A 12,898-nucleotide genomic window follows, 5' to 3' on the forward strand; every position below is an offset into this window, starting at 1 on the left:
AATAAAAATAGCAAAATTATATTTTTAAAACGTCAAAAAATTATTACACTTTTCGTCACATATGTGAGAGTTATAAACGGAAAGTTTCTATGCTTCTCACTGATTACAAAACGCACATAGTACAAAATACTAGGAAACGTTAATTAACCTAATTAATAGGGACTTAGATAAATGCAATAATTAGTTCATAGCACACAACCAAAAAAAAATATAAGTCCTACGACAAAATTTTATGATTTTCTGTTTCGGACAGCACATACTAAAATTATTCCATATTGAAAAAAGAAAATATAAATACTGTATTATTTTCTTATATAAATTGAATTTGAAGTCAACTAAGAACATCTCCATATTTTTAATGGAGTTTTTAGTAATAAATAATGATAAGTATGTTAAAAAATAAAAGAAAATTAGAATTTATCTCCTTTCAGAACTTATGAGAATCATTGTTTGCCACATACTTTTACATTAGAGAAAATTGCCGAAAAAACTTCTATGTTATTTTTATTTGGACATTTAATATAGAATTATTTTTATTGGAATAAAAATACATGACATAATAAAATCGTGTCAACAATAAGTATTATTATTTTCATACATACAATTTTACAACAAAATCAAAATTCTAATTTTATCTCAATTATCTAATTAATTAGTAATTTTTAATATTAAAAGCTCCGGGTTTTTATTAACCATATCAAATACCGACAACAATAACAATTCTTGTCGTCTTCTTCTACGGCGGTGGCCATGAAATCTATCACTGGGAATCACCATTGTTTATCAAGCCAGAGAATTTGATTCTTTATCACAATGGTGGCTATGAAAGCAGCATCTCCTTTCCAATCATCCACAACGACTCGTCATCACCACCGTTAATCACCCCGGAGAATCTGATTCTTCCTATCGCCACTTACGTATTATAGAAGGATTTATAAGATCCTTATTATCAAAGAAGATATTAGAAATATATTATAGAGATTTGTATATATCTTATATGATTCTATTAGTTAGATAATTATGTTAATTCATTCCCTATATAAATGTGTATCTCTATGTACATTCATTCTCATGAGAGTCGATATACTATTTCCTAAACATTGAGGTGTTCTTCTCTCATCAACACTCAACATGGTATCAGAGCAGGTTTGCTCCCAAGTTTAGATCTAAGGATCAAACTATTTTTTTTTTAAAGCCAAGTGCTTCCACATTCAAGTTTCTCATGAACCTCTGAATCTAAGCTATCGAGCTTCTCTTTGTTCAGATCTATCATCATAGATCTCTGATCTCTGAATCTAAGCCAAGTGCTTCATCTTCTCATTTTTCTTTGTTTTGTTTTGTAAGAGAAAAAAATATTTTTATTATTTAAGCTTCTTATGAGCCTCTGAATCAAGCCATAGTGCTTTTTTAAATTATATAAAAAAAACCATCTTATTTTCCAGTATCAAGCTATCGATGCTTCTTCAAAATTTTATTTGTTACGTTTCAATTCAGTGAAAAAAAAAAAGAATATCGTTTTTCTCAAGCTATAGTGTTTCTTTCTATTTAATTTTCTTAAAAAGAAAAAAAAATCTCTCTTTCCTTTTATTTTATATTTTCTTTCATTAAAAAAAAAATCAGATCTCCTTCTCTAACCATCGTTGATGCCGGCCACCTCAACATCACACAACTCATCACCGGATTGGGTCTACACTTTGACTTGTCAATCTCACGCTGTTATTTCTGCTTTGCTTCATCACCCCTTGAGCTTGAGGGGGCGTATAGAAGGATTTATAAGATCCTTATAATCATAGAAGATATTATAAATATATTATAGAGATTTGTGTATATGTTATATGATTTTATTAGTTAGATAATTATGTTAATTCATTCCCTATATAAATGTGTATCTCTATGCACATTCATTCTCATGAGAGTCAATATATTATTTCCTAAACACTAAGGTGTTCTTCTCTCATCAACACTCAACACACATCTTTCTCCAAAACCTTTGAAACCTCATCGTTTCTCAAGTTCGTTAACTTCACAGCAAAACAGTCGGTTCTTGAATTATGTAATGATCATGGTTTATAGGAATATCCAGTACACTAATCCACATAATCGATTTTGATGTTGGATACGGACAGTGATCATCTCTAATGCAAGAACTCGCTTCTGGAGGATGGAAAAAGAAGATACAAAGAACCGCCTTTGAAATTAACGGTCTACTAAGCATAGAGCTTCTTCTTAACCCAGCCTATTGGCATCTCCCTCCTTTCATCGGAAAAAGAAGCAATTGTAGTGAATTCCCAATAAACTATGTTATTTCTAGTTACCTCCGTTGATCTTCCGTGTCTTCAAACAAATATTTTGTTTTTGGTAAAACAAAGGGAGTAAACTCCCTTAATTTATTAATGAAACATAAACTCAAATACAAACAGCCCGTGGTATAGTATGACCACTAAAATCCTGCAAAAGCACCGCCGCAACACAAGGCGGGCTAGTCTCAAACAAGTGAAAGCCTAAATGTAAAGAAAAAGCATAGGCTGCTAAACCATCAGCAAGACGGTTAGCCTCTCTATGCACATGTGTAACCTGGACCACCCAGTCTCTTGATATGAAGCCATGGCACAACCGTACCAGGGGAGACAACGGATGAGACGCACTTATCCCTGTCTGAAGAAAACCGACCACTAACTCACTATCCACCTCCAGTTCCAACCTTTCAACTCTCCTCTCCCAAGCTACACACAACCCGTAATAGACGCCCCATAGTTCTGCCATTGGAGCGGAGCAGACACCAATATTAAGAGAAAAACCCACCTACCATTAACCTGTTTCATCTTGCAAAACACCACCTGCAGCTGCCAATCCCGGATTCCCTCTTGAAGCTCCATCAGTATTCATCTTTCACCACCCCCTCTGCGGATGAGACCAACTTATTAACCTCTCCTCCCTTACTGGTCCAGCTTGGGTAGTCTTCGTAGCTTGATGAGCGAGGCCGACTTCTTTCGCCAGATCCTTAAGAAACTTTACCCTGTCCCTGCATTTGCCTTGCACTCCAAACATGTTGCCACATCTCCATTTCCACCCCCACCAAGCCGCAACACTGAACAAGGTAGACCACACCAATACCCCTGAACCACACCAATACCCCTGAATCTGTTGCCACCGAAAGGCTTCAAACAAATATTACCAAACATCGTTGTTTGCTCGGTGATGCTTTTGGTTTGATATGATTAACTAAACAACTGTGAATTTTTTATATTAAAAATTAAAAATTAATTAGATAATTGATGTAAAATTGGAATGTTCATTTTAATTTGAAATCATGGATATAAAAATAATAACACTTGTTTTCTTGGACTTTAAATGACACTTTTTATTATTTCATGTATTTTTATTTTAATAAAAAATAATTAGTTATTAAATGTCCAAATAAAAATAACATAAAGTTTTTTCGAAAATGTTTCCTTTCATATTATTGATCAGTTTCATTTTATCATTCAAAATTTTATTTTAATAACAAAGTATTATTACTTTAATTTTGAGATCTTCTTCTCGTATCCAAACGGATGGAGATGCTCTAACAAATATCTACGATGGAGTACAACTGTTACACATGTTTCACATGTTGAGTGTTCACAGTTGTTTAGTTGGAAGTGTCGGCCCATCATGTTGAAATAAATTTAAAGCATTTTTTAAAAAATAACAAATTTTAAAGCTTATGATGGCCACCTTTTTTAATGATACTTAACGTGGCTTAAATCTTGACATGGTTAAAAAGTTTTTTTTTTTTGTTTTTTTCTCGAAATTCTGTTTAAATTATATAAAATAAGTAAATATTACAAAGGTCTTATGCTCAGTATGTAAATCATTCAAATTGCGATTGAAACTATAATTCGAAAACCCAAACATGAATTACCAGCCCACATGGGTAATGTAGATGTAGAATATACATACACAATATAAAAACTGAAGATTGGAGTATCTCAAAAGACCTTAATTTCAAAGACTAAATCCATATTTATTGTGCTCCATGCATGTTTGAGAGACTTTAAAGGTTGGTACATGATCCCTTCAAAGTACTATTATTGTTTGTTGATTGTGCCAATCTTATTTGAAGAGAAGCTAGAGATTGTTCCATAGATCTAATATATTATGAAACTCTCATGCTAGCTCAAAATTTAGCTTTCATCATAAATTTATCTTTACTTTTAGTAAGAAATTTATGTTGACCAAGCGTCGATAGCTCAACTGGTAAAGACTCTCTAGCAAAGTCTAGAGATCGCCGGTTCAAGGGACGACGTTTGGGAGGAGACCATATAAAATGCTCTGGTCCCTAGTCTGAGGGGATGTACGGATCTAAGTTCGGAACCTTAGTAATTCAAAAAAAAAAAAAAAAAGTTTCCTGTTCACATGTAAAATGGGTTCAACAATCAACATCCACGTAAACTGCAATTATTTTGGCTTCATCTTTTGTTTCTTCAAAACAAGTCTTGCTTATATTATTAGTAGCATCCAAAATATTACATGGATGCATGTGAAATAGACAATACATATGAATAATGGCTTGTTTCTACGAAATAATTGTTTTCACTACATTTTAGTATTCTACAAAAAAAAAAAACCAAGGTGTAACCAGTGTGAGTGAGAATTACTCAATGTCTAAGCATTAAAATCAAACTGTTTCCATGAAAAGTATTTTCTTTATTAATTTATAACGCAATCTTTAGGAACCCAAAACACGAACATACAAAACCACAATTACCTCAGAATAAATAATACTTTGTGTAACAACTAACAAGACACACACTTGTCATAATTACACATGTATCGAGCAAGCAGGTCCAATTTAACAAGAAACTGGTGTAATGTTTTTATTTTTATTTTTGTAAATACTATACTAGTGACCAGGTTTAGGAGCAGGGGAAGGAGAAGAGGAAGAAAGAAGAGAGGAAAAGAGATAATCGGCTAGGATTTGATTAGCCGAATCGGACGGATGAAATGCGTCCCAGAAGACAAAGTCTTTACGGTTTTTACACATTTTGGAATTGGGAAGACAAAGACCTCCAACGCTTGTGTCCACATTGCAACACGACGTGTTTGCTATCTTAAACCCTGCGTTCATTGTAAAATCACATATTTACACGTTATCGAACAAAATTATTCCAAATTATGAATCCAAGAAATAGCTAAGAGTTCTTTTTCCTTTTTACCGTAGTGAGTGGGATTGTTGATGAGATCAAGAACTGCGGGATAAGTGTCGGCAAAGACGAATTTAGCTCCAGGGAGGCGTTTGTTGAGATCTTGAAGAAGCTTCGTCGTTCTTGAGTTGAATTCCAATACCCATTCGTTGACACGCTTCAGACACATGCCTGTCTTCGACTTCACCCTTTGTGATGGGATACACCCCAACGGGCCTATCCCATGAAATATTACCTTCCTCGCTCCTAATTTGTATATTGTCTGCTCCACAAAATCTCAGTCATTTCATGGTTTGACTATAGACACAATAACCTCAAACTTAAGTTTAATAAAATAAATGTCTTTAACCTTTTAATTTTAAATAACATTTGTAGTCATTTACTAAGGAACCATAGTTACATAATAGTATAATACATATCTCAAAGCGACACAGTAACAAAAATTGAGATATAATATGACCAAAAAACTTGTTACTAAGAAAATAGGGAAATCCATTAGGAAGAAAAGAACATAGAGAAATGCTTCAACCCATGCATATACAAACTTCTTTAAGCCTTTGACGTACGAGATTTAAACACCAAACTTTTCCAAAGTAGGACAAATTAAAAAGTTTTCAAAGTAGGACAAAAAGAATAAAAATTTGCCTTAATAACAACAATAAAAAAAAGGGCAGTGTAGGACAACCAATTTGTTCACTCGAATATCTCTGTTTTGAAATTTTTGATTAAAAAACAAAAACGAAATAAAAATAGAGCAAATATATCCCAAAATGAAAATGGAAGTAGAGGTTGTTGGGAATACCGTAAGCTGGTTGTGTAGGGTTGAGCTCAAGAGTTCGACAAACTCATCATGTGTATATTGCTGGCCATCTGCCATGAATGGCTGCAAGAAATTGTTTACATAATCGTTGCTTCCTATTCAAAATGAAAAAGAAGAAAGTTGTAGTAATTGTGATTGTAATTATATAATAATACACTTTTCAAAATGAATAAAAAAAGGAAGAAGAAGCTATATATAGATGAAACCAAGTGGTTGAAAGTTAAATTTATACCCAAACCAATGAAGTACATGGCATCATTGACATGCTTGCTTGCAGCTCGATCTCCGATTTTCGCCCTAATAACTTCTTTAGTTTTCTTGAAACAATTTATTTGATCATCGAACGTCAGCCTTTGAATCTGCTCGATGAATATAAAACAATACAATATTAAAATAATTACAAAAAAATTAAATTCTTAAAACAATACATAGAAAAGGAGGAGGAGTAATACGAAGTAAATGCCAGTTTCATTGAGAATTCCAGCTCCTCCAGATGCGTAATTGATACCACTGAGATATGCGTCATCGTTTTGTGATAATGATAGATATGGTGGTGGCGATGGAATCCCAAGCTTTGTAGCTATAACAAACATATAACTATGTTTTTAGAGATGTTAACATATAGATTAGAAATGGTTTATGGAGTTTTAGAGTATTTCTATAAAGTAGGAGTATCGAAAACCAAAACTATAAATAATGCGTAACAGTGGGTATAAAAACCGAACAATCATTTAAATTCGAACAAACAAAACCAAAATCAAACCTTATTTTAAGAAGTTATATGTATAAACAAAAGTATAGATCATGGCCACATATATTTAGAAGCATAGGTAAAATGAGAAAGAGAGAGATATATACATATGATATCGCCGATAGTCCGACCGTTGGTAAATCTTCCGGTAGCTTTACCACCAGAGAAATCAATTCCATAATATGGAAAGTCTGCTCTCGCTAGGGAATATTGCAAATAATTGTTGTTACCAACTTCGGTTAGAGAGTCGCCGAATATATAAGTTACAAGCGACGACGACGTTGAGGCTGGTTGTGCGGCTGCGTAGGCAGAGATTACAGCCGCTAGAGCCAGCCTTAGGATCATCATTGTGTTTTGTGTTAATTTCAATCTTTCTTGAGTTACTTAATCTCTCTAATTTGGACAAAACGCATGTAAGCGAATGTTTCAAATATATAGTGATGATGGATTCAATTTTAAAATATATATTAATTATACTATTGGTTATAATTATGCCCATTACAACAAGTTTGTACGTATTAGTTAGGTGATTATTTTCTTAACTATAAACTTTCTTGATGTTTACATTCATTCACGTTCTGATTGTTTTGGAAAAATTAATTTTCTAGAGAATTATCATGGTTGGGAAAATATGGATGATGATACATCTACTTTAGGTTAGACTCCCACGTTTTGTAAAAATTGTTTTGAACATTTACGTAAACATTTCAACTCTGTATTCAAACTTCGGTTTTGTTCAATACAATTCTATAGGGGGCCAATCTATATTATAATTTGATTAGGTCTTGTTTGTTATGGTTTTATTTATTTGTTTATTTATTTGATTTCAATTAAATAGAAATTGAATCATTTAAAACCATTTGTGATTTTGAGGCAAATCTGATTTTTTTTTTTTGTTTTTTAGTTTGGGTTAGATATACATAGGAGGTGTATTGAAGAAAAGAATTTACTAGAATCTTATTGAATAGAACAAAAGACATACGGAAAAAAAAAGTGGTTCACAAAAAAAAATTAAAGAAGTAAATTACAGATGTTCAAGTATTGTAAAAGATTTTAAATCGTTCTTTGTAATTCCAACAATTATATTTTGTAACATTTTAATGAAGATCATAGAATAGGATAGAAAAAAAATGACAAAAAAGCTTCTTAAATTCTCAATTTTGTTCCCACTACTAACTTGTGTAATATGATTATCTTTTTCTTTTATATGAAAGTATATAAATTTTAATGAATTTTGGTTTAATCGATTTGGTTTGGTTACAAAAAAAGTAGGTTTCAGTTAGTTTGGTGCCAGGCGTGCAGCTTTATGAACTTTGTGTTTGATTTTTAAACCAATCCGATTTATTCCAATTTAGTTTTTACAGTTAGAGATTTTATTTTAATTTTATTTTCTTATCTAGAGGTTTATAGTCATCAAAGTTAGTTTGTTCCATAAAATAAACTTAAAATAAAAATAATATGTCAATTAGTAAGGTATACATATTTTTTAAAAAATACAATCCAAATCTAGTTTTATAAACCAAAAGTTCCCAAATTTAAATAATTCAAAGTATAAAATCCAAAGAATATAGTTCAAATAATTCTAAGCGCAAAATAAAATCTAGTCTCATAAACCATTTTTCTCCCTTTTTTGCAGAAGCAAATTCATCACCATCTTCATCTCTTACTAATATAGCATTGCAAGTATGCTTGGAATTTGACTCAGTTTTTGCAGGAAGAAAACTCTCTTGTCGTTTAACAGACTCAGCAGTCTGTGCAAATTGACTCTCCAGCTTCTTAACATGAATATTCAGTACATAAATCTTTCCATTAATTTCAGTGTAGACATTATTAATCTTCCCATTGAAGTTCACTGTCAACTGCTCCTGTCCTTGAAGAATCTGATCAAGCATGGCTTCCATTAGGCTCTCAGAAGCTTGGAGAGGCGGATACTGATAAGATGAATTACCATAGGTCCTTGTAAAACCGTTGTTCTATTGTTGCTTCTAGTAATTTGGCTTAGGAGTGTAGCCTGAAGAGTTTCCATTGTAAGAACTTTTGCCTTGCTGATTGCCGAACTTCTGTCCCTTATACCTAGCTCCATACACATAGTTGACATCCTCTTCTGTAGTTTCTAGCTTTGGCTCAAATGTCTCAACTTCTGCGTCCAAATGGACAGATTTCTTACCGACAAGAAGGTTATGGACTGAATCTAGCTTACATTAACCGAAGCTAGCTGGTTTGAATCATAGCTCCATGTAACCTCTTCCTTTCAGAATCTGCTCACTTAGTGCTATTGTTGGAGGCTAGGTTTTCAATCGAATTATCAGCCTCATCAGGAAATCTTGTCTTGAACTTTCCATGGCTAGCAGCATCCAAAGCTAGTTGATACTCCCAGTCACATCCTGTGAAAAAGATACTCAACAGTTGCACCCTTGAGAAACAATGGTGTGGACAGTCTCTTTTATAAGCTTTGAGTCTCACCCAAGGTGCCTTGAAAGCTTCATCTTGTCTTTGCTTGAATGAGGAGATCTTGACTCTCAACTAATCATACATTGCGTCATCATAAAAATAGTTGACAAAAACCACCTTCATTTGTTGCCAAGATGTCAAAGATCCGGGTTGCAATTGCTTCATTTATTGCCAAATGGTACTAACGTGGTTGGTAGCTCCACGAACGCCTGTTGGAAGTGGGTGTCGATCGAAACCCTGTTGGTGTCAGTCGACACCATCAACCTGCTCCTCAACGACAACGATTTCAGCAATTGTGTTGTCTTCTGCATCAATCTTTTGGCCCTGCTCGTTGCGCAAGTGGCCCTCTTGATCTCTCGGAACTCCAGCCTCATCTGCTCTTAGAATGATTGTATTGACCATCTTTGAAGATTTGGCTGTTTTTCTGTTCTCACGCTCTAGTTTACCTAACTCTTGGTTTGTAAGCTTTACAACTTGACCAGTTTTATTGTTCCTAGTGTTAGGCTTAGGAGGCATGTACCTGAGACACACAAAAGAAGAGAAACAAAAAGCGTGTTAGTAAAATAAGAAAAAATAGAAAATAAAAATTGAGAGAAAATCAAAGATTTTAATCTAATGGTAAATCAAAGAGTCTCCGGCAACGGCGCCAAAATTTGATATGCTTAAATTGTAATACCCTAATGGTACTAACAGCTTTGCAGTTGTAATACTCTAGAGGTCGAATCCACATTAACTCTAGATCACACAATATATCTATTAATCTTTTAATTATGCTAAATCAAAATATTAATTTTAAAAACAATGCAAAAACAGAATTAAAAAGTGTTGTAGATTCAAGAGTTAAAAGCACTAGGTCTAGAGAAATTATCAGGAAATTATAGAATATTAAATCAATCAATAAATCAGGATTCAATCAATTAAGATCAGATCTAGAACTCTAAAATCAATTCTAAAATAAATCAGTTCTCACTGCAAATATTATCTAAGTTTTAAAACCTGAAAATTCAAATCTCTTTGCAAAATTCAAGTTAAAAACCATCTTTGAAAACAAGTTTAGATTTGTTCACAAATTTACTAAATCAAAATCTCTTTGCAAGTAATTTTGCTCAACTATATTCTCATATCAAATTTTTTTCCTAGGTTATTAATTCTAGGTGATCAATCAAGAATTAATATGAAGAAAACCCTATGATGAAGATCACAAAAGATAATGAATCCTAAAAATAATCAGATTTAATTAACCATAAAAACTCTGTGAAAAACCCTGAACCTAACAAACAACTACTCAGACATATTCAATGAAAAACAAAACATCTTCTGAAAAAATTGCATAAAAAAAAGAATAAAGAAGTAAGGGAGTTCTGAATCTTCTCTGAAGGAGTCTTGATTCTTCTCTCCAAAAGCTCTCTAAAATCACTCAGGGTTTTGCAAAAAATAAAGCTTAGGTTTAAACAATGACCTAGAAAATCTATTTATATTCCTAAAACACGTCTAGAGACTAATGATGCAAATATGGAAAACTTTCGGGCAGATTTGTAAATCTTCAAATTTTGGGATTCTTGTGTCGGCTAAAAGGGGTGTCGAGCAGATTTGTAAATCTTCAAATTTTGGGATTCTTGTGTCGGCTAAAAGGGGTGTCGAGCAGATTTGTAAATCTTCAAATTTTGGGATTCTTGTGTCGGCTAAAAGGGGTGTCGAGCAGATTTGTAAATCTTCAAATTTTGGGATTCTTGTGTCGGCTAAAAGGGGTGTCGACCAACACCAAGGGTGGTGTCGATCGACTTCGACACCATCACCCTTGATCGTCTCCAAGTTGATTTCTTCGGTTCAAATGCTACAAAACGTCCCAAATTGCACCACTATGCTCCATCCATGCCAAAATCCTATAAAACCTGTAAAGTCTCACAAAGAACCTAAAAACACATCAAAAGACTCTTAAAGACTCATTATATCATGGTTAAAAACCACAAAAACCATGATATATCAATCAGTACAAGAAAACCTGCGTTTAGCAACTACAGATTGTGACTCTTTTTTTAGTCGCAAAAAAATAGCGACTATTTTGCGATTAAGTTGAGACTACTTCCCGACCAACGTTACGGCAGATACAAAACAGTCGCACATTTACGATGAAGCGAATATAGTCGCAACAACATCGCAATTTGAGACGGTTCAATGACTACACTTTATTAGAAACAAAGAGTCACAAATTAGCAACCTTTTGCAACGTATATTCCGATCACAAGTTTCTTTATCGACGACGTGTTACGAATTTGCAACTCCTATTTTTTGCGATAAAGTTGCTACCACATTTGCGACTACTTTGCTACTACTTTTGCAACTGTTTTACATCTAACACCTGAGTTAGATACTATTTTGCGACTCTTTAGCAACTCTTGATTTTTTGAATTTGAAATTTCACATTAGAAAAATGTTAACATGTTTCTATACACATTTCTACTTTAAATTGATCAATATCAGTCATATAAACTTTGTCAAAGCTTTCCATTTCAATATTTAGACACAAAAATTTCATAATATCTATATCATTCTAAAGAGTTATATGTTATTTCATAAGAAGGTTTGTAACTGTATAAAAACTAGATATTAACCCGCGGGACTATTTTTTATATAAAAAATATAATTTATTTTATAGATTAACTGTATATATAACTAATATTTAATTTGTATTTTTTTTAAATGTACAAACTAACTTGGTATAACTAATTAGCATGAATGATCTTTTATAATTAAGCTGCCAAACAAAAATACAGTAACAGTTCACAAGAATAATTATTTAATCAAAAAAATCTAGAATTTCAGAAATCTATGTAGTAAATAAAATAAAATAAAAATATTAGAAGAATTGATCAAGATGAAAATTCACTTGGTACTTCTAATTTAAGTATTCGATTCATGCTTTATTTTATCCTACACAAAAACACAATGCATAAAACAAAAAGTAAACGAACATAAGTAAAAAAATGGCCACGGATAAGCAGTTAAGCCAAGATAACGCAAATTAAAAGCAGGCAGTCATTACTCATTAGAGAGAATATGATAAAAGAGTAGTAGTTGGTCATTCATTATTTATGGATTATGGTTAGGTGACCAAGCAAACAAAGTGTAGGGGAAAAGATGAAGATCTCTCCGTTCCCACGAAGAAGGGAATGACACCAAACTTATGACTACTACGGAGCAATAAGACAAACGCCAAACGCAAAGACACCAAGACATATGATATGGGAGGGGGGGAGAGAGATCTAAGATGATGGATCCTAAAGAGAGCTGACCACCCCTACTTCAATGGCTTCCCAGACGAATATCCGACCTTCTCGATGACCTTGACGACGTCCAACCCTTCCACGACCTGCCGAAACACCACATGCTTACCATCGAGCGAATCGGTCTTCACGGTGCAGATGAAGAACTGAGATCCGTTGGTGTTGGCTCCGGCGTTCGCCATCTACAGGATTCCTGGTCCCGTGTGCTTCCTCTCGAAATTCTGGTCATCGAACTTGGCCCCGTAGATCGACTCGCCGCCTGTTTTGTTCCCGGCTGTGAAGTCTCCTCAAGTTTATGATGAAATCTCCTCCCTGGCACATGAAATTATTCATATGATAGTTAGTTATGGTTAGCTTAAAGAAAACAAAAAGTAAACGAACATTAAAAAAAAACAGAGTGAAAGTG

The 12,898-nt window shown here is 33.4% G+C and overlaps 2 protein-coding genes across 2 annotated transcripts; both read right to left on the minus strand.

The window, feature by feature from the left end:
* Window positions 4,734-7,161, minus strand: LOC104732655 (GDSL esterase/lipase At5g37690-like). The gene is made up of 6 exons (XM_010452223.2): window positions 6,865-7,161; window positions 6,459-6,586; window positions 6,239-6,365; window positions 5,989-6,101; window positions 5,199-5,448; window positions 4,734-5,100 (listed from the first exon to the last, which is right to left on the minus strand). The coding sequence occupies exons 1-6, from the start codon at window positions 7,103-7,105 to the stop codon at window positions 4,886-4,888; spliced, it is 1,074 nt and encodes a 357-aa protein (XP_010450525.1). The 5' UTR covers window positions 7,106-7,161; the 3' UTR covers window positions 4,734-4,885.
* On the minus strand, window positions 8,743-12,674 carry LOC104733880 (peptidyl-prolyl cis-trans isomerase D-like). The gene is made up of 3 exons (XM_010453410.1): window positions 12,511-12,674; window positions 9,655-9,728; window positions 8,743-8,897 (listed from the first exon to the last, which is right to left on the minus strand). Exons 1-3 carry the CDS (start codon window positions 12,672-12,674, stop codon window positions 8,743-8,745), a joined length of 393 nt encoding a protein of 130 aa, XP_010451712.1.

The sequence above is a fragment of the Camelina sativa genome, chromosome 12 (genome assembly GCF_000633955.1).
Source record: "Camelina sativa cultivar DH55 chromosome 12, Cs, whole genome shotgun sequence".
Lineage (NCBI taxonomy): Eukaryota > Viridiplantae > Streptophyta > Magnoliopsida > Brassicales > Brassicaceae > Camelina > Camelina sativa.

What these genes read in the sequence shown, in the direction of transcription:
- LOC104732655 (XM_010452223.2), bottom strand. Translation starts at nt 7,105, where the DNA reads ATGATGATCCTAAGGCTGGCTCTAGCGGCTGTAATCTCTGCCTACGCA. An exon ending in GACTATCGGCGATATCATAT is followed by an intron (nt 6,587 to 6,864) that starts GTATATATCTCT and finishes TGTTTGTTATAG; the next exon opens with CTACAAAGCTTGGGATTCCA. An exon ending in CCCTACACAACCAGCTTACG is followed by an intron (nt 5,449 to 5,988) that starts GTATTCCCAACA and finishes TTTGTGGAGCAG; the next exon opens with ACAATATACAAATTAGGAGC.
- LOC104733880 (XM_010453410.1), bottom strand. Translation starts at nt 12,674, where the DNA reads ATGGCGAACGCCGGAGCCAACACCAACGGATCTCAGTTCTTCATCTGC. An exon ending in TCGTCTGGGAAGCCATTGAA is followed by an intron (nt 9,729 to 12,510) that starts GTAGGGGTGGTC and finishes TGTGTGTCTCAG; the next exon opens with GTACATGCCTCCTAAGCCTA. An exon ending in GCTTACAAACCAAGAGTTAG is followed by an intron (nt 8,898 to 9,654) that starts GTAAACTAGAGC and finishes ATTTGGACGCAG; the next exon opens with AAGTTGAGACATTTGAGCCA.